Here is a 17109-nt window from a genome sequence, read left to right as displayed (position 1 = left end):
TACTTTCACCAATTAATTGCTGCCTGTACCAGTATACTAAAGTGCCCTGTCTTTAACAGGCTTTAGCTGTATACGTTGACCTTGAATTAGACCGTCTATAAAGTTTAATCTTAATATAAAGCAGCTCACAAGTTTATTCTTGATGATATTCGCTTGAGTCGTTTCCTGTTATTGTTTTGCCACCTAGTGGTGAATTATGACACTGCCACTGGTGCTTGTGCTTCAATAATACAGGTTTTTGTTTTTGTTTTTATTTATATTTTTATTTTTATCAGGGGGGTCTAATTGTGACAGCAAATATTAAACATTAACTTCAGATGTTTTTTAAATATGCGTAAACTCGTGTTTTAGGTTTAAACAGACCACATCTTAAATTATATTATAATCCATACATCAGTTGAACTATTTCTACAGTGATCAATGCATTTATTAATACCTGATAGAAGAATGTTTCCTCTTATGGCCTCTTGCTCTCTGCTCCGTTTCAGCTGATTCGGCTTGTTTTACTATGTGATGCCTTCAGGTACCACGATTAAGCTCCGACGTTAGACAACTCGTTTAAAACTCCGGTTACGACACTTGGTTCATTAGATATTTTAACGTTATAAAACACTTTCTTTGCGCACAAATGCACATTAAGTTAAACATATTGAATATATTAAAACTCTGCTGTTCCGCGCTCTGGTCTGAATGTGCTGCGACTAGTTTGAGGTAAATGTAAGTTTAATTGCATGCAACAAAATTTACCGTTAAACGTAAATTAACACAACATATATATAGAATTACATTCAATATATATACATAAACCTCCAGAACTTGTGTTGTTTTTGTGTAATATTTTATCAATAAAACAAAAATAAGAGAAAAAATAGGCAACTAAAGAATTATAGTGGTTATTACAAAAAAAAAGGACTACGGTCATTGAATGTAGCGTCACACACAGCACTCCCACAATCCTTTGCGCTTCCTTTTCCAGCAGCGCCTGTGATCATGGCGGACGTGCTAGCGGAGCAGGTAGTGGACCAGAAACCAGTCCACGACCGGGAGCTGAACGGCGAGGCGGAGGTCATAGACGCGGCCGATCCGGCGGAGGAGACCACGAAAAAGAAGAAGAAGAAGAAGAAGAAGAACAAATCTGCAACGACAGGTGGGGCTTGTCCCGGACACTTTCGTTTTATGCTAACAAGCTAACTAAGCTAGTGTTGGTGATGGTGGTGCGTCGAGTTAGCCGGAGTTAGCGACGTCAAAGTCGGAAGTTGCTTTCAAAATAAAAGTGTAGCGGATTCTCTTGTATGCATTGACGATTAAATTAATCTAATTAATATAAACGATGCACTTGAAATATGGATGAATTGTTTAGCGGTTACTGTAGCACTAATAGCTTGCACTGTCTGGTATATATAGTATACAAATAGTCTGCGGTAGCGATGAGGCTGATTTATTTTGAAGGTCAGTCCGGAAGTTTTGTTGTTGAACAGGTGCAACTTGCCACTGCTCCTCATTAGCCATGCGGGTAGAGAGCAATGTGGTTTGTGCAGCTGTGGCGCCTGTCAGGCCTCACGAAACACGCCGGACTTTCAGCCACAGCCTCCCCCAGGAGCAGTGACATGTAACGCGGTCGCTGTTAAAAGCAATTTAACGCCTATTTTGAGAAGAAAACGCGGTCAGCTGGTGAGCTAGCCGCTCCTTTTAGCATCTGCTTAGTGGGGCTGACTGCGCTGCCAAGTTCTGGTGTTTCGTAATTGAGTTATTATGTAAGAAAGAAGAACCAAATATTTCTTTAGTGTCAGACACGCAAACACGTTCTTTGTCCGTATTATCTGCAGGTTACACATATTCAACTAAATGTCAGGTGAACTTAGCTTGCATAAAAATTAAAAGGTTTATTGTGGCAGTTCATCAAGAACACATGTCTTCTAATGGCAGCCTAATCCTATAAATCCTACCTTAATTACAACTAAAACGTTTTTTTGTTTTTTTTGAGGTTATCATAAAGGTAATATTTATACTTTTGAATTTAATTAAAAAGTATTTTGCCTCAAGAACGCTACAAAATTCTTCTGTGAACGTACACTGCCTGGTCAAAAAGATAAAAGTCTCCACCCGGATTTAACTGAGCAAACAGGTAGGAGCCTCCTATTGGATAATTACTGCATGGGTGATTATCATTTAGCTGGCAACAAGTTATTTAACCCCAACTGATGCAATGAGTAGCTTCTCATTTCTTAAACAACCATGTCTAAAGACACATCCTGTGGTCATGGAGAAGATGTTGGTCTGTTTGAGAAATCATTGGCATGCAGCAAGCAGAGAAAATGTTCGAAGTACTGTAAGGAGATTGAAGAAACTACTAAAACTGGGTTAAGAACTGTCCAACGCATTATTAAAAACTGGAAGGATAGTGGAGAAGCATCAGGGTAAGAAGAGAGGCAGATGAAGTGATGCACCCATCATGCCTAGTGTCTACTGTACAAGCCTGTGGGGGCACTGCTATGATCTGGGGTTGCTGCAGTTGCTCAGGTCTAAGTTCAGCAACATTATGTTGCCCAAAGAATGAGGTCAGCTGACTACCTGAATATACTGAATGACCAGGTTATTCCATCAATGGATCATATTCCAAGATGACAATGTCAGGATTCATGGGGCTCAGATTGTGAAAGAGTGGTTCAGGGAGCATGAGACATCATTTTCACACATGGATTGGCCACCACAGAGTCCAGACCTTAACCCCATTGAGGATCTTTGGGAAGTGCTGGAGAAGGCTTTGCGCAGTGGTCAGACTCTCCCATCATCAATACAAGATCTTGGTGGAAAATGAGTGCAACACTGGATGGAAATAAATCTGGTGACATTGCAGAAGATTACTGAAACAATGCTACTGAGAATGTGTGCTGTAATCAAAGCTAAAGGAGGTCCATTGAGTGCTACAAATGCATGTTTATGTTTCTTTCTACATTTTTAGTGAATAATTGATCGTTTATTTGATTTGGGCTTCCTGCTGCAGGCACCGAAGCGGAGACGGATGGAGTGGCCGAAGTGAGCAAACAGCTGGAGAAGCAGGCGATAGAGGACAAAGAGAAGGAAGAAGAAGGCGAGGAAGGTGATTATCAACGAGCGCGCCTCCTCCGACAGCGTTGACGTACATTATTACAACATGTAAACATTTGTCATTTGCACAGATGGCGATGACGGCGAGAACTCGGCGGGAAAAAAGAAGAAGAAGAAAAAGAAGAAGAAAGGACGTAAGTTGTTTTTGGAGGATCTGGGTGTTTTGTTTCATATCGGAGCGGGACAATCAGAAACTCAATGTTCTGTCGTCTTTTCAGCCAAATCTCAGACTGATCCTCCGTCTGTGCCCATCTGTGACTTATACCCTAATGGAGTGTTCCCCATCGGACAGGAGTGTGAATACCCCCCCGTTCAGGATGGGTAAGAAGGAACACAAACTTACACCTTGACTAGTATGTGGGCTGATGTGATTCAGTTTTTACACGATTGACTCTTTAAAACCTGCTTTTACATGTTTGTTGAGTTGAGTTTGTAGGCTGAGCTGCTCTTAATGACCGTCTACTGACCTCCCATCTCAAATAAGCGTTCAGATGTTTTAAGATGTAGATAAACTCATTCGTCCTGGTCATATGATAGCACCCAGAGTCAGGAGCTTTGTCGTTGTTGTTGTTAAAACCGGTTACAGCCTCTAGTGTGTACACGTGTTTACTTCCACCAGTGACTCTGCATCGTTCCCAGCCTTCTCTAATTCTAATAACGTGATTAAAAGAAGTGACGCGTCTTGTCTCCCAGTCGCAGTGCGACCTCACGTATGACCATGGAGGAGAGGCGGGTGCTGGACAAGGCCAACGAGGAGGTGTGGAGCGACTTCAGACAGGCGGCCGAGGCCCACAGACAGGTCCGCCAGCACGTCCGCAGCTTCCTCAAACCCGGACTGACCATGATCGAAATCTGGTGAGGCTGCTTTGTCACAACTAGGGATGTGTTCATGTCATCTGAACGTTTAAATCCAACTGACTAGCATGATTCAGGAGAGGCCAGCTTTAGCATCTAGTTTACATCCTCTCCAAAACTTAGAGAATGTTTGTTCCCCTCCTCCTCCTCCTCCTCAGCGAGCGGTTGGAGGACTGTTCTCGTAAGCTGATAAAGGAGAACGGGCTGAACGCCGGCCTGGCCTTCCCCACCGGCTGCTCCCTGAACCACTGCGCTGCCCACTACACTCCCAACGCCGGCGACCCCACCGTCCTGCAGTACGATGACGTCTGCAAGATCGACTTCGGCACTCACATCAACGGTACGGCTGCGTCAGCCACAATTTGTGCTGCGTTGTTTTTAAAAGCGTTGCATTCGAGGCCCACTCTGTATCTGTAATTGGCTGTTGGAGAAGCTTCCACCGTCAGCAAACAGTAATAAATATCCGGCTCTCAAACTCCTCTGCTATTCTGCTGGAACAAGGCCACATGCTTTTTTTTTATTTTTTATTCTGCTGTTTAAAAACATCCTCACTTTTCTCTTGATGTCTGTCTTCAGGCCGAATCATTGACTGTGCCTTCACCGTCACGTTTAACCCAAAGTACGACAAGCTGCTGGAGGCCGTGAAAGACGCCACCAACACCGGAATCAAAGTAGGAATTTAACGCGCCCACATCTCGCGCCTAGTCCGATCCGTGCCGAGCGAGGAAACTGATTCTGTCTTGTTTATTATTTGTGGCAGAACGCCGGCATCGACGTGCGCCTGTGTGACGTCGGAGAGGCGATTCAGGAGGTGATGGAGTCCTACGAGGTCGAGCTCGATGGCAAAACGTACCAAGGTGTGTTCTCACGTGAAAAACATGCAGCTGAGACCGCAGCTAAATACACATCCTAGTAGAAGAAGAAAGATGTAGTTTATATTATACCAAGCACATCCACGACTGGTATTTTCATACATTTATTTATATCGCACTGTATCTGTGTTCTGCTTTCAGGGACACAGGTTTTGTGTTTTATAAGAAAGAAAAACAAAAGGGCAACCAGACATTACATAAAGCAGCTGTTCAACAAGCTCTACTACACAAGTGGACTGGATTTAAAAAAATGCAGCTTATCAGAGACAAGTTTGAGACAAATATTTAGTATTTGAGTCGTCGTTTGTATCAGTTGAAAGAAGTTACGTGAAGGTTTTGATTAAAAGAGGTCTCTTAGAGGTTGATTCATTCATCTGCCATCTTCAAGCTTATGAATATTAATATAAAAATAAGGAAAATTATAGTCTGAGTTCAAATTCAGGATGGAGATGAAGGAATTGTCATAAAAGATGAAGATGCAATGTGCCATTTAACTGCACATCTGCTGTAATTTCATTTCAAAACTAAAAAACTTTGAACTTGGCTCCGTTTGAGTTTCAGGCGTTTTGCTAAACGATGTCCAGTCGACATGTGTCTAAATATATATAATATGGATAAATAGATGTAAACAGCTGTTTGCAGCAGCTGGACAAGCGACAGCCAAGTCACATCCATCATGTAGATAAAAGTATGCATGATATTTTTTAACACGTCAGACTTGTTTCCTGTGTTCCAGTGAAGCCTATCCGAAACCTGAACGGTCACTCAATCGGTCAGTACAGGATACACGCCGGAAAGACTGTGCCCATCGTAAAAGGAGGAGAAGCAACGAGAATGGAGGTGAGTCCATCTTTTCATATTTCAAAATAAATTCATATTTTAACCGAAAGTCGGTTTTAATGATTTTATTCATTTTATTCCGTGTCTTCTGCAGGAAGGAGAGGTTTATGCTATCGAGACATTCGGCAGCACAGGGAAAGGTGTGGTCCACGACGACATGGAGTGCTCCCACTACATGAAAAACTTCGATGTTGGCCACGTGCCCATCAGGTGAGAGCCGGTCTGGATTCAAGCCGCTGACGAATTGTGGTTTTCACATCAATAATTTGCCTTTCCAGATATAAAAGCTGTCATCTTAAGCTCAGTTTATATCAGTAGTGGGTTAACAGGATATTAAACGGCAACAATTCAGAGTAGTTTAGACTGTACAAACTAATAATTCAGGAAATATACTATGGAAAGTGTTACAGGTATAATATCATACATTTTCACACAGTATTTATTGCAGATGAGTTCATTATTGTGCAGAAAATGTGTTTTAATGAGAAAATTTAATGAAATATATGAAATATATTTGGGCTTTTTGAGTCAAAACAAGGAATCTGAGCATATTTGTTAGTTCTTTGTTAAAGTGTCTGATGTTTTGTCCCCTCCCTCCTCTCCAGGCTGCCCAGAGCCAAGCACCTTCTGAACGTGATCAACGAGAACTTCGGCACGTTGGCGTTCTGCCGCCGCTGGCTGGACCGCCTGGGCGAGAGCAAGTACCTGATGGCCCTGAAGAACCTGTGCGACCTGGGCATCGTGGACCCCTACCCTCCGCTCTGCGACACCAAGGGCTGCTACACCGCTCAGTTCGAGCACACCATCCTTCTCAGGCCCACCTGCAAGGAGGTGGTGAGCCGAGGAGACGACTACTGACACCCCTACCCGACCCTACAACACCGCCGAGACGCCCCCCCCTTCACTTCCACACTTCACCTCCAGACCCCCGTTAGAGAAAGAGCTTCTAAAACAGGACGTGGTTGTCTCAAGAGAAGCACCACTTACAGCTTTAAGGAAGGAGGAGCTGCCTTCTGAGTTCACCATCCACAGATAATATAAAGCCAAACAAGCCAACATGTTACTGTCGGAGGACCTCATTTTGCAAAATATGAAAAGTTTAACTGTTAAACAGTTAAAATTGTATTTAAGCTACTGCTGAATTTAATGCCCAGTATTCAAACAGACGGTGAGCGTGGTGAACCTCTTATGCCTCCCTTTCATTTTCACTTTCTAGAGCTCCACTCTGAGTCTCCAGTACCTTAGTGCTCCTTTTAAATGAAGCGCAGAGGCTACTGGCAGCTTTAAGATGTGGTCAGGCGGATGCATGACCAGAAATCTGCCAGAAATTCAAAGGTCAGGGGTGTTGTAGTAATAAACGCCGTCTTCTTACAGACACCGTGAGGCTGCAAGCTGTATGTTTGGCTTCTGTCGCTACGGGAGGGAACGCTGCACTCTGGCCCTCCAGTCATTGTTTCTTTGATATTTGTAAAATATCTTCGACATGGCTGCTGCCACTGTATGTTCACGATTAAAATGCTTCATTTTGAACTCCCTTAAAAAAAAATGTTTTTGTAAGAAAAAAAAAGAAAGATGATTAAAATAATTTTGCTCATTGTGGGACGCCTATTCTGATGTTTCTGATCACAATAAAAAAACAAGTACTTTAACGTACTCATTCTCAAATACAACTGGAAATATTAAAGCAACTTTGATCACTGTAAAAGTTATATTTTCAGAAAATATCTACAGTTGTAATTTATTTTTGTGTTAAATTTAAACACTTTGACCAAAACTATACATTTTCAGTGCTCGTTTTCTCATAGTGGGCTAAAAATAAGAGTTATTAATATCTGTAAAGCTGGAACTAGTGGTATTTTAAAATGTTCTCTTAAAACAAAGACATTTTTGGAAATAAATGCATTTGCTACATCTCCAACAGTTAAAGAATGTCTGTGTCCCTTGAATATTAAGAGACAGCTAGCAGCGGCTTAGCTTAGCTTTAGCATAAATATCAGAGCCACTGGGGGAAACAACCTGTTTAGGACAAAAATAAAGATTTACATTTTTAAATGGAGCCTCCCCTCATACGCTCTGTTTAATGCACTTTTAAGAAATTCAAATAAACTTCCGTTGTTTTTTGGGTTTTTATTTTTATTTTTTATTTTCGCTACTGTTGGAGTAAGCTAAGCTAACTGTGAGCTAATGCTTCTTCTATTCCGAGCTAAGCTAATCGAGTGCTAATGTTAGCTCCTAACACATTTAAGCTAGGATTTCTGAAAACAGAAGTCGTTTTACAAAGTTTCAGGTCCCAAGATTACCAATAAAAATATTTAAACGTGTAAATAATCAAACACAATCATGTAGCTCATATGTCCATTAAATACAAAACTACAGCTAGTAGTGGTTTAGCATAGGTTAGCTTAATTTAGCAGAAAGACTCGAGGCCCTAGGGAACAGTTAGCCTGTTTCAGACCACATTTTCCTTTTAATTATGTAGGTTGCTCTTGTAGATTGGGTTTTAGACACGCTATTAAATAAATTTATATGTTGGTGTTTTTTTTTTTTTGCTACTGTTAAACGTGAGCTAACCGTTAGCCGGTATATTCTGAGCGAAGCTAATCGGTTGCTAATGTTAGCTTGCTACATAACGGCTTTTAGCCAACACGAAAACAACATGGCGTCCTGTGTTTCAAGCCAATAGAATAAGTGCTTGTTTCTTAATTTCTTTAATAAAATAAGCTAAATATAATTTAAGATTAATACACTAAACATTAAATATTTAGCTGAATGACTTTAAGCTTTCACATACTGGCTAATTTAAGGTTATCCTGACTGGCAATAATAAATCAACTGTGTGGAGTCGAATAAATAAATAATGAGTGAGCAAGACATCTTTTGTAGAAAAATGAAAAAATATTCTCATTTATTGAGGTAATTTTCTCTAGAAAAAAAATTGAGGTAACAATTTGCATAGTATAACTTCCATAAATTTACACACACACATCCATCTGTGGAGTAATAACCAAAACACCAACAAGTAACGTATCACAGCCTTTGACAATGAAAGAAAAACAAGATGAAGTGAGCTTTGTTTCCCGTCTGATGAATCAATCAGAGGGAACATTATTGAGGTGGAGGATATTCTTTTTCTCCACTGTGGAGATAAATATCACAATCTGTACACAGTGCAGAAATCCTGTTAAAATATATATATATATTTTTTAACTGAACACATACAGCATGTAGTTACTGGCGGAAAGTGAAATCTGTCTGAACTGCTGGTGGTGTTGAACAATCAGAACAAGCGGTAAAACTTCTGAACAGTCGATGGCCTCTTCTTTGAGAAGGATTGTATAAAAATACATTCATAATCTAAATGCTGGTCTTGTATAGGATTGCAGGTGTGCAGATTCCTCTTCGCTGAACTGATATGAACAATAAAAATAGATCTGCTTTGTCGGTAAAAAGGGCACTTCTCTAGTACAGTAGTATCTCGTCTGGTTGGGGATGGTTACATTCTGCAGCAGAGAGATGGCAGCATTGAGCTAAAACTTCTTAATCTCTCTCAGCAAAATAAGAAAGAAAACAAAACAATCCAGCAAAATGTTAAAAACCGTTTTAGAAATGCAGAGTTTTTCCTGCCTCTAAAAACCCAGAGTACTCCAGGAGATCCAGGAGTACTTCAAAGTGGAAAATAAACTTCCTGGATTTCTTGTGTGCAGATTTATATCAACACTGAGCGAGTAAAAACAACACTGGACAAACTGTAATAAGATATTAGTGCATCTCTGGCAGGAAGAAGGGCCGAAATACAGCCAGACAGTTCACATCCATGAAACCTTTTACCTGTCTGGAGCACAGGGCAGGTAGGCGGTTTCTACTGAGCGAATGACATTTAACAACCCCACATCCAGTTCTGTGCCGACTACCTAAAGTGACTGAGAAACATTTCAGCTGATTTAAAACGAGCAAACACAGCATTTACAATCAACACGCCACCAAACGCAGGTAGGCAGACATGTGAGCGCACCTTGCAGAGGACACTTGTATGTAATGTAATGTAGTCACGCCCGGCCCAGAGTCTGCTTGGCTGCTACCGAGACACGTCTTGGCTGATACTCTCCGCTTTTTTTTTTTTTTATATAAAATACAACTGTACATAAATCACAAACGTCACCATTTCTTTAAAAAAATACCTACATATAAACACCATGTACAAGAATTACATAAAGCAGAACCAGATTCTTTTTTGTTTGTTTTTTTTTTTTAAAAAAAGGAGTCCATCCTCTCTTTTTTCCTTTTCCTTATTTAGAAAAATAGACTAAAAAGACCTCCCCAAGATATAAAATGCCCAAAAAGAAGAGGGGAAAGAGCGATAGGTGGGGCTGTGCTGATATCGTCTCACTGAGTGGTCAGGCTGCAGGAGCAGGAGGAGGAGGAGGAGGAGGAGGAGGAGGAGGAGGTGGTTGTGGTCCTATAGCGGCCGGTCTTTGTCCTGAGTTACTCGCTGTGTGTAGAAGAGGATGTAGGCCTGAGCACGGCAGACCTCCTCCACCGAACACACATTCAGTTTAGAGTCATTACAGTGAACCCAGAAGCCTGGAGACAAGAGGAAGAGGAGGAGAAATAGGTTATACAGAACCAGCTGAGAGGCTATCAAGCTACATTTATGCCACTTTCATGGAGGCGTGAGAGAGACAGATTAAATTATAACGGTCAAAACAGCCACTGAGGACATAATCAAACTGCTCTCATCAGCTGAGTGTTGTTCCTTTTAAGTATCGTCTGACCACTGAAGAGTCTCCTCACTCACCTCCTTCTGTGTTGTAGCAGTAGGCAGTGTAGTGGCCCGAGCCGAAGCCCTTCCCATGATGCATCACCACGGCAGAGAGCTCGTAGAGGAAGTGCTTTGGACGCGGCAAGCTGGGGCTGCTGGGGCTGGAGCAGGACACGCCTTTGGGCGAGGGCTCCCGGCAGCAGTAGGGCTCCATGTTGAGAAGCTGGTCGAAGCTGACGTGGACTCCGATCTTCTCCCGGTGGTTCCGCCCAGACCACCTGAGAACCAATCAGCAAAAAAAAGGGGTTCTAATTAGTAATTCTTGTCTTCCATCTACAATCTTTCAACTCGAGTCAGAACATAAAGCTGATCGCTGTGTGTAACGTCGTCTCACCTGAAGCGTTTGAGGTGAAGCCGGAGGACCTGAGGCAGTTTGTGAACCATCAGCTGTTTCTGTGCTTCAGTCAGGACGACCGTTTTGGAGGAGGCCCGCCGTCTGGCAGCTGCAGACACACACACACACAGTACAAACATAACTTGCTTTACCACTTCCTTGTGACCAGAAAGATACGTATTTAGTTTAATTATATGTCCAGTTACTTTATTCAAATGCTCACTAGTGCAGTTGTCAAGCAGGTATTTCCTGAAGTATTATTTTTATAGTGTACTATGTAAATAGTATTGAAGTATTTGTTTGGATCTTGATGAGCTCCTCCATTCATTTTACTAGTTATTGAGTTGGTGTTTGTGTAAAATTACAAACAAAGCCGTAGAATAAGAGAACCAGGAGCAAATGCCTCAAGGTTCAGGTGCATTTTTTTTTAATAATTAAGAATAAAAATGTCAGGTATGCCAGGAGTCTGTGAACGGGACGTGGGGAACAGACAAGAACCTGTATCTGAGATTCAGGCGTAAACGTTTTCAAACAGATTTGCGTCGACGCTTGAACTCACAGTTGCACTGGTCGCAGGCGTAGATGTTTCCCTCCAGCGCCTCCGTCTCCGTGAACTTGGCCAGCATTTCCGTCAAGTGGCACGAGGCCTGAGCGGTCGACTCCCTGCTGTTGCTGTGGTACCGCTCGGGGAACTCCAGAGAGAGGTCCCAGAAAGGCTCCACGGTGTTGGAGCGGTGGTCGCAGGCCAGACACGTCACCTGCACGGGAAGGAAGGGCGAGGGACATTAAGAGACAGCTGACAGTAACGGTTTTAATACTGTAGATATGCTCATTTTCATGCTTCAGGTACAGCGGTCAGTGCCGTGGTGAACAGCCACAAAGCCAAAGAACCCCAGCGCCCTCGCAGACACACAGACGTCTATTCAGCAGGAGCAGGTGTCTCAGTGTGAGCTCGGCCTCTACAAGCAGACACTAATCGTTTGTCCTCGAGCCGACTCTCGCCACTACTTAACTCCTCATCCATTAATTACTTGAAGTGACGCTGAAAATCATGTCGATAAGTCAGAATATTGACATTTTTATAAGCTTATTCCGTTAAGAGGACTCTGGGCACAAATACAAAAAAGAAGTGGAGTTAATGGAGAAGCTTATTCTTCATAAAACGGAGTTATTAAGTATTAAATTAGAGACGGCCGACTGAAGACATAGGGTTATTTTAACTGATTACTTTGTCTGTAAATGTTTGTCAATGTACAATCTTTATTAAAATGTTTTTCTTTATTCATTCAAATAGAAAATTATAAAAATAATCTTTGATTTAATTTATTTTTATTATTTTATTTTCAATTTTTTGTCCGTTTATAAGTTTATTGAATAATTAATTACTGAATAACACTGAATTTCCCGTGAATTTCCTTTCCTTCCCTAATTTTTTTCTCCTGACTATTACATAATGCAAGTTTATTAGTGTTTTATTATAATTACTATAATTTTTCCTCTTTAAAAAAAAAAAAAAAAATTGAAATTAAAAAACGTGATTATTTTTTATTCAATTTTCCTTTATTTTTATTTGCTTTGTTGGTTTATAGGTTAACTAGAGTAGGCAAAGTTTATCCTGTCTCTTCATCAATTAATATTATTATTATTATAATAATTTTTTTGTGTTTTCTCTTCTCTCCCTCACACACAAACACACACACATAACCTTCTATGTTTTGTGTCCCTGTCGTATAAGTGTTTCTGTTTGTTTGTCTTCAATAAAAAAAATAATTTAAAATAAGAAATAATGTAATGAACGCTTGAAGCCCCGCTTACAGTTTAAAGTTACGAATAAATCCATGAATTTAATATGAATCATGAATCAGTGTTCAGTCAGAAATGATGATGACTGTTGAATTATCAGTGTGGGTAGATCTGAGTGGGCGCGTGCAAAGATGAGTCAGACGCAGCCGAGGACGACTGCTGAGTAACTTGGTTGTGGGGTACAGGTGTGCGTTTGTTCGCGTGTCCCACCTGGCTGAGGAGCTGCCCGTGGAAGATGGTGTTGACCACGCTGAGCACCTGCTTGATGAGCCGCTTCTGAGGGACTCCTGCGGTGGTCGTGTGTTTGCCGGTGCTCTCCAGCTCGTGCTGCACCTTATCCAGCAGCTCGCACAGGAACTCCTGAGCGTCCTGCTGAGCGTAGCCCCTGAACGCCGGGATCAGCTGCCACACCGAGTGGAGCATGGCGAAGGGCGATACCAGCGCCCACTTGCCAGACCACATGACCTGGAACAAGGTGTGCAGCTCGTGGCAGAGAGAGATGTGCTTCGAGCTGGGTTCTTTGGGTTGTATTAGTTCCATGTTGCGGGTCCGCGACGCCCCGCCGCTCAGCCCTGCTCCGGAACCAGAGCTGGTCTGAAACCCCTTCCTTTGGACCAGGGTTGACTGCAACGAGGCCTGTCCCGTCAGCTGGCCGTGGACGGCAGACGCCAGCAGCTCCAGCGCCTGGGTCAGATCCAAACGCAGAAAGCACTCCCTGAAAACGTGTAGGTGACTCAACACCTGCAGGATGGAGTTCATATAACAGGTGTTACCTAAATTCCTCAGGCCTGTCACTCCAGGAGTGACCGTGGGACGTCGTTTGAAGGGTGAGCCCCCCTGTTTGGTAGTCTGCTTGCGGCGGGCAGGAGTACGAGCGGTTGTTGAGGATGTTTTGGGCTTAGATTTGGTAGCAGAAGAACGGCTCCGTGCTTTGGGAGTTGGCTGGTTCTTTTTCACTTGCTCAGCTTTCTTGGGGGTAGCGGTGGCGGGGCTTTGAGTCCGTGGCCTGTGGGTGACTGATGGGGGCACTGGGGTCTTTGTCTTGTTGCGTGTGGTGCGAGAGGTTGGCGTCGAGGTTGCCGCATCCACAACTCTCTGGCTTTTCCGAAGTAACCGACGACTCTTCCGCAGAGGAGCGTTCTCAAACTCCTCCTGTAGCTGCCTCTTTAGCGCCTGCCTCCTCTCCCTGGCCTCCCTTTTCTGCTCCTCCTCCTCCTCCCTCTTCCTCTCCTCTTCTGCCCTCTTCTTACCGCAATCAGTCAGGCCAAACCATGAGCGGAAGATGCGTCCCATAAGTGCCCGGCGGCGATGCCAGAGAGCGGTAAACATTCTGTCCTCGTCCCTCAGCTGCAGCTCACGGGCGCCAGACGGCATGAGGGAATCAGGGGCGGCGCTGGCAGAGCGCAGTGTGCGCCCGCTACGGGTGGTAACCTCATAGCGCTGGCTCTGGATGGCGCTGAGCGTACTACGAAGCAGCTTGAGGTCTCCGGTGGCGTTATCATTCAGGACGTAGTCGTCGCACAAATAACAAAACACGTAAAGTTCATTAATCTCCATAGCCAACGGGTGGTGCTGCTGCTGGAAGTGCTGCAGGGCGTGCTCCTCGATGTAGCGCCCGCACGCCACGTGAGCGCAGCCGAGGCAGGCCCATATCGACTCGGTGGTGTTGCAGTCGACACAGTGCCACTTCTGGGGGTTGAGGATGGAGTGGTCTGGGGCAAGCCGCAGCCGCCCCACATGCTTACACCTGTCCATTACACACACCTGCCGGCTGAGCGGGCTGGCCGACTGCGTCAGTCAACAACTGACCGTCCGTGTGCGAGTCAGTGAGTGCGTGTCAACGTCTAACACTGGCGTCATATCACCATGGTGTCCATGGTGAGCTGAGAATTGGGACCCTCCCAGGGCATGGTGGTGTCGTCTAGGAGAGGGGAGAGGAGAGTAGACCAGGTAAGTGAAGATGAACAGGTGGAGTAAAAAAGCAGGTACAGGGAGTTTAAGGTGGCCCTGACAAAACTATATTTTTAAATAATGTCATCCTGTTCTTTTACAGCAAACATTATACTGAAATTATTATCTCCACGCCGCTACATCCGACCTTCAATGACTCTGTTTTATGAGGTGATAGCTCGACACAGTAATAGCTAAATATATCAGGTTAATAAACATGACTGTGCAGAAAGCTGCGAGGCACGTCCACTCAAAAACAGAAGGCCGTTTAAGTTTGCGTGGACTGTTGAACCTTAAAACAAGAACACTAACGCAACAAACCTTTCTTACTGCAAGAGCAACTCACAGGTTTAGGGTTAAGCTGCCTTTGAGTTAGGAAAAGAAAAAGACCCAACAAATACACACAAACCACTCCTGGCTTCTTTTCACATCCCTCAGCTGGGAAATCCTCGAGTGGGCTGAGCCCTTATCAACCCCCCTACTGGGGTCAAAGAAACAAGATTATCCAACAAAAGGGGGTCTGAGCTTTGCAAAGCGGTACACCCCCTTTGTCCGGGTACAGGACTACCTTTGCGAGGGGGGGGGGAAATGAAAGAACAGCATGCCAGGAAAAGAAAAAAAAAAAAAAACCCAGGCAACAGAAAGAGAAAGTGCAGGAGGAACTGGGATACGGGAAATGATGCGAAACGTATTACTCCTCAATTTCATGGACGTAAAAGCAAAACAAGTGTGACTCAAAGAAGCGCTCGGGTCAAAACAGGAGTTTGATTAACACTTACTGAGTTTGTGAGTGGGCGTGTTTATTCAATAAGTGTTCATCATATTAGAGCTGCAGTGAGCTCTGATATAAATAAACTCTCGGGGATTCAAGACAGAGCTGAGAGCTAAATCACAGAGCATGAAATCTTTTCAGGTTGAGCCTTCAGGTGGTTTCATGATGAGGAATAAACACCTCCACATCAGAGCCTCGTTAAGGATTAAACACAACTTTAGTTATCATCACATAGCTTTAAGAAGAAAGCCACTGATTTGATGTGTTGAAAAGATGTGTGTCTGATTAAGCAAACGCTGTGCAGACTCGCTCCAGAGTTTCTAATGTCACCAAAGTTTTTATCAGCAAGTTAGCGCGCTTTGCCTGGTTTGTCCTTGTGGCTGCATGGTCTCAAGTGGCTCAACAACACACAGCTTTAACAAAACTCTGAGTAAATAAGCAACAAACAAACAAACAACAACAACAGACACGCAGCCCGTGTAGCCATACCTCAACTTGCTCAACGTCAACAGCAGCAAAATAAAAAAACAAAAAAAACGTGTTGCTCCAACGGCTAAAAGTAGTTCTCCCTCCAAAGCTAAGTTTTGCTAGCTACTGCTAACGTGTAATTGATAGCGCTTGAGGAGTTGCGATTACAAAATACTGAAATCGCGCAAAAAGAAATTATAACCCGCTTTAAAAACATCACAAAATAACACAAAAAACGCCTCAAACCCCGCGCAGAGCAAACACGAACGCGCCACTTACATCGCCGCCGCCGTTTTCATTATATTTAATTCAAGAGATTAACGAGCGCTGGCAGCAAACCTCGGTGCGCTAGCGTTAGCCTAGCCTAGCCTAGCCTAGCATGCTAGCTAGCTACAGCGTTAGCCAGGCTAACTGCGATAATCCCAACAAGTTCATGCGCTAGCTGGAGGTCGGCTCCCGGCGTCGGGCTCGGCTCCGTAACGAGCCGCACGCCGGGGCGCGTTTTCAAGGAGCACGGACACGTCCCCCGGCCACGCAGTTACACGCGTGTTGGGAAAGATTTTTTTGATTTATTTATTTTTTTTTAAAAAAGGAAAACCCGCATACCGAGCCTCTCTCCTTCACGGCAGTAACTCCTCTGTTTCTAAAATGATCGCCATCTTGTCAGTGCCTGTCGCGTGGTGTTGGCTCGAGCGCGTCCTCGATACGTGACGTTGTTGTTGTTATTGTTATTATTGTTGATGATGATGACGTCCGAGCTGTTTATTATTTACTATTTATACTGTTTACTCATAATAAAAGTTGCATTAATCCATCAAATGTTTCCAAAACTATTTTTATTTATTATTTCATTAAGTAATATATTATAATTTTTTTTACCAAAGCAAAAATATCTTACTTTTAACTAAAAAAATACAGTTATTTGTGCATTATTAATCTAAATCTGTAACTAAGCAACCAATAGTAATAAATAATTTAACAGAAACATGAAGTAGCAGAAGACAGAAAAGTACAAGTACTTAATATTCTATCTGAGTACAGTATTTAATAGTTGTAGTAGTAAAAAGTCTTAGTTATATGTCACCACAACTGTAATATTAACATTATTTAAAGTGCCCCCTTCTTATTTAATTAAGAAAATCACTGCATTTGATAAAATATAAGTGATGCGGTTTTATACCAGTAGATGGAAGTGTTGCAGTGTTTACACAAAAACTACTACTGTCCAGGAAATGATTTGATTTTTTTTTTTAATGATCCAGCTGATTTATTGAACACATTCTGAGCC

The 17109-nt window shown here is 43.0% G+C and overlaps 2 protein-coding genes across 4 annotated transcripts; one reads left to right on the top strand and one right to left on the bottom strand.

Annotated features, from left to right (window-relative positions):
- The first annotated feature begins 977 nt into the window (after window positions 1–977).
- Window positions 978–7277, top strand: metap2a (methionyl aminopeptidase 2a). The gene is made up of 11 exons (XM_084573572.1): window positions 978–1147; window positions 3005–3100; window positions 3180–3242; window positions 3327–3429; window positions 3802–3963; window positions 4122–4303; window positions 4540–4634; window positions 4724–4820; window positions 5572–5675; window positions 5770–5885; window positions 6281–7277. Exons 1-11 carry the CDS (start codon window positions 991–993, stop codon window positions 6531–6533), a joined length of 1428 nt encoding a protein of 475 aa, XP_084429698.1. The 5' UTR covers window positions 978–990; the 3' UTR covers window positions 6534–7277.
- Window positions 7278–8575: 1298 nt separating this feature from the next.
- Window positions 8576–16501, bottom strand: usp44 (ubiquitin specific peptidase 44). Of its 3 annotated transcripts, none has more exons than XM_084573396.1 (6): window positions 16428–16501; window positions 12842–14552; window positions 11388–11586; window positions 10829–10937; window positions 10471–10712; window positions 8576–10256 (listed from the first exon to the last, which is right to left on the bottom strand). In XM_084573396.1, exons 2-6 carry the CDS (start codon window positions 14384–14386, stop codon window positions 10132–10134), a joined length of 2220 nt encoding a protein of 739 aa, XP_084429522.1. In that variant the 5' UTR covers window positions 14387–14552; window positions 16428–16501; the 3' UTR covers window positions 8576–10131. The 3 variants fall into 3 exon arrangements, with proteins under 3 accessions (XP_084429522.1, XP_084429521.1, XP_084429523.1); XM_084573395.1 differs by lacking the exon at window positions 16428–16501 and adding an exon at window positions 15843–16404; XM_084573397.1 differs by lacking the exon at window positions 16428–16501 and having other exon boundaries at window positions 12842–14648.
- Window positions 16502–17109: the final 608 nt, after the last annotated feature.

The sequence above is a fragment of the Chelon labrosus genome (genome assembly GCF_963514085.1).
Source record: "Chelon labrosus genome assembly, chromosome: 23".
NCBI lineage: Eukaryota > Metazoa > Chordata > Actinopteri > Mugiliformes > Mugilidae > Chelon > Chelon labrosus.
The sequence above is the reverse complement of the archived record's forward strand: the minus strand, read 5'-3'. Positions and strand labels throughout refer to the sequence as shown.

Coding starts and splice junctions, on each gene's coding strand:
- usp44 (XM_084573396.1), bottom strand. CDS start 14,386: ATGGACAGGTGTAAGCATGTGGGGCGGCTGCGGCTTGCCCCAGACCAC. Junction 11,587..12,841: donor ACGGGCAGCTCCTCAGCCAG/GTGGGACACGCG, acceptor CTTCCCGTGCAG/GTGACGTGTCTGGCCTGCGA. Junction 10,713..10,828: donor CTTCACCTCAAACGCTTCAG/GTGAGACGACGT, acceptor ATTGGTTCTCAG/GTGGTCTGGGCGGAACCACC.
- metap2a (XM_084573572.1), top strand. CDS start 991: ATGGCGGACGTGCTAGCGGAGCAGGTAGTGGACCAGAAACCAGTCCAC. Junction 3,243..3,326: donor GAAAAAGAAGAAGAAAGGAC/GTAAGTTGTTTT, acceptor TCGTCTTTTCAG/CCAAATCTCAGACTGATCCT. Junction 3,964..4,121: donor CTGACCATGATCGAAATCTG/GTGAGGCTGCTT, acceptor CCTCCTCCTCAG/CGAGCGGTTGGAGGACTGTT.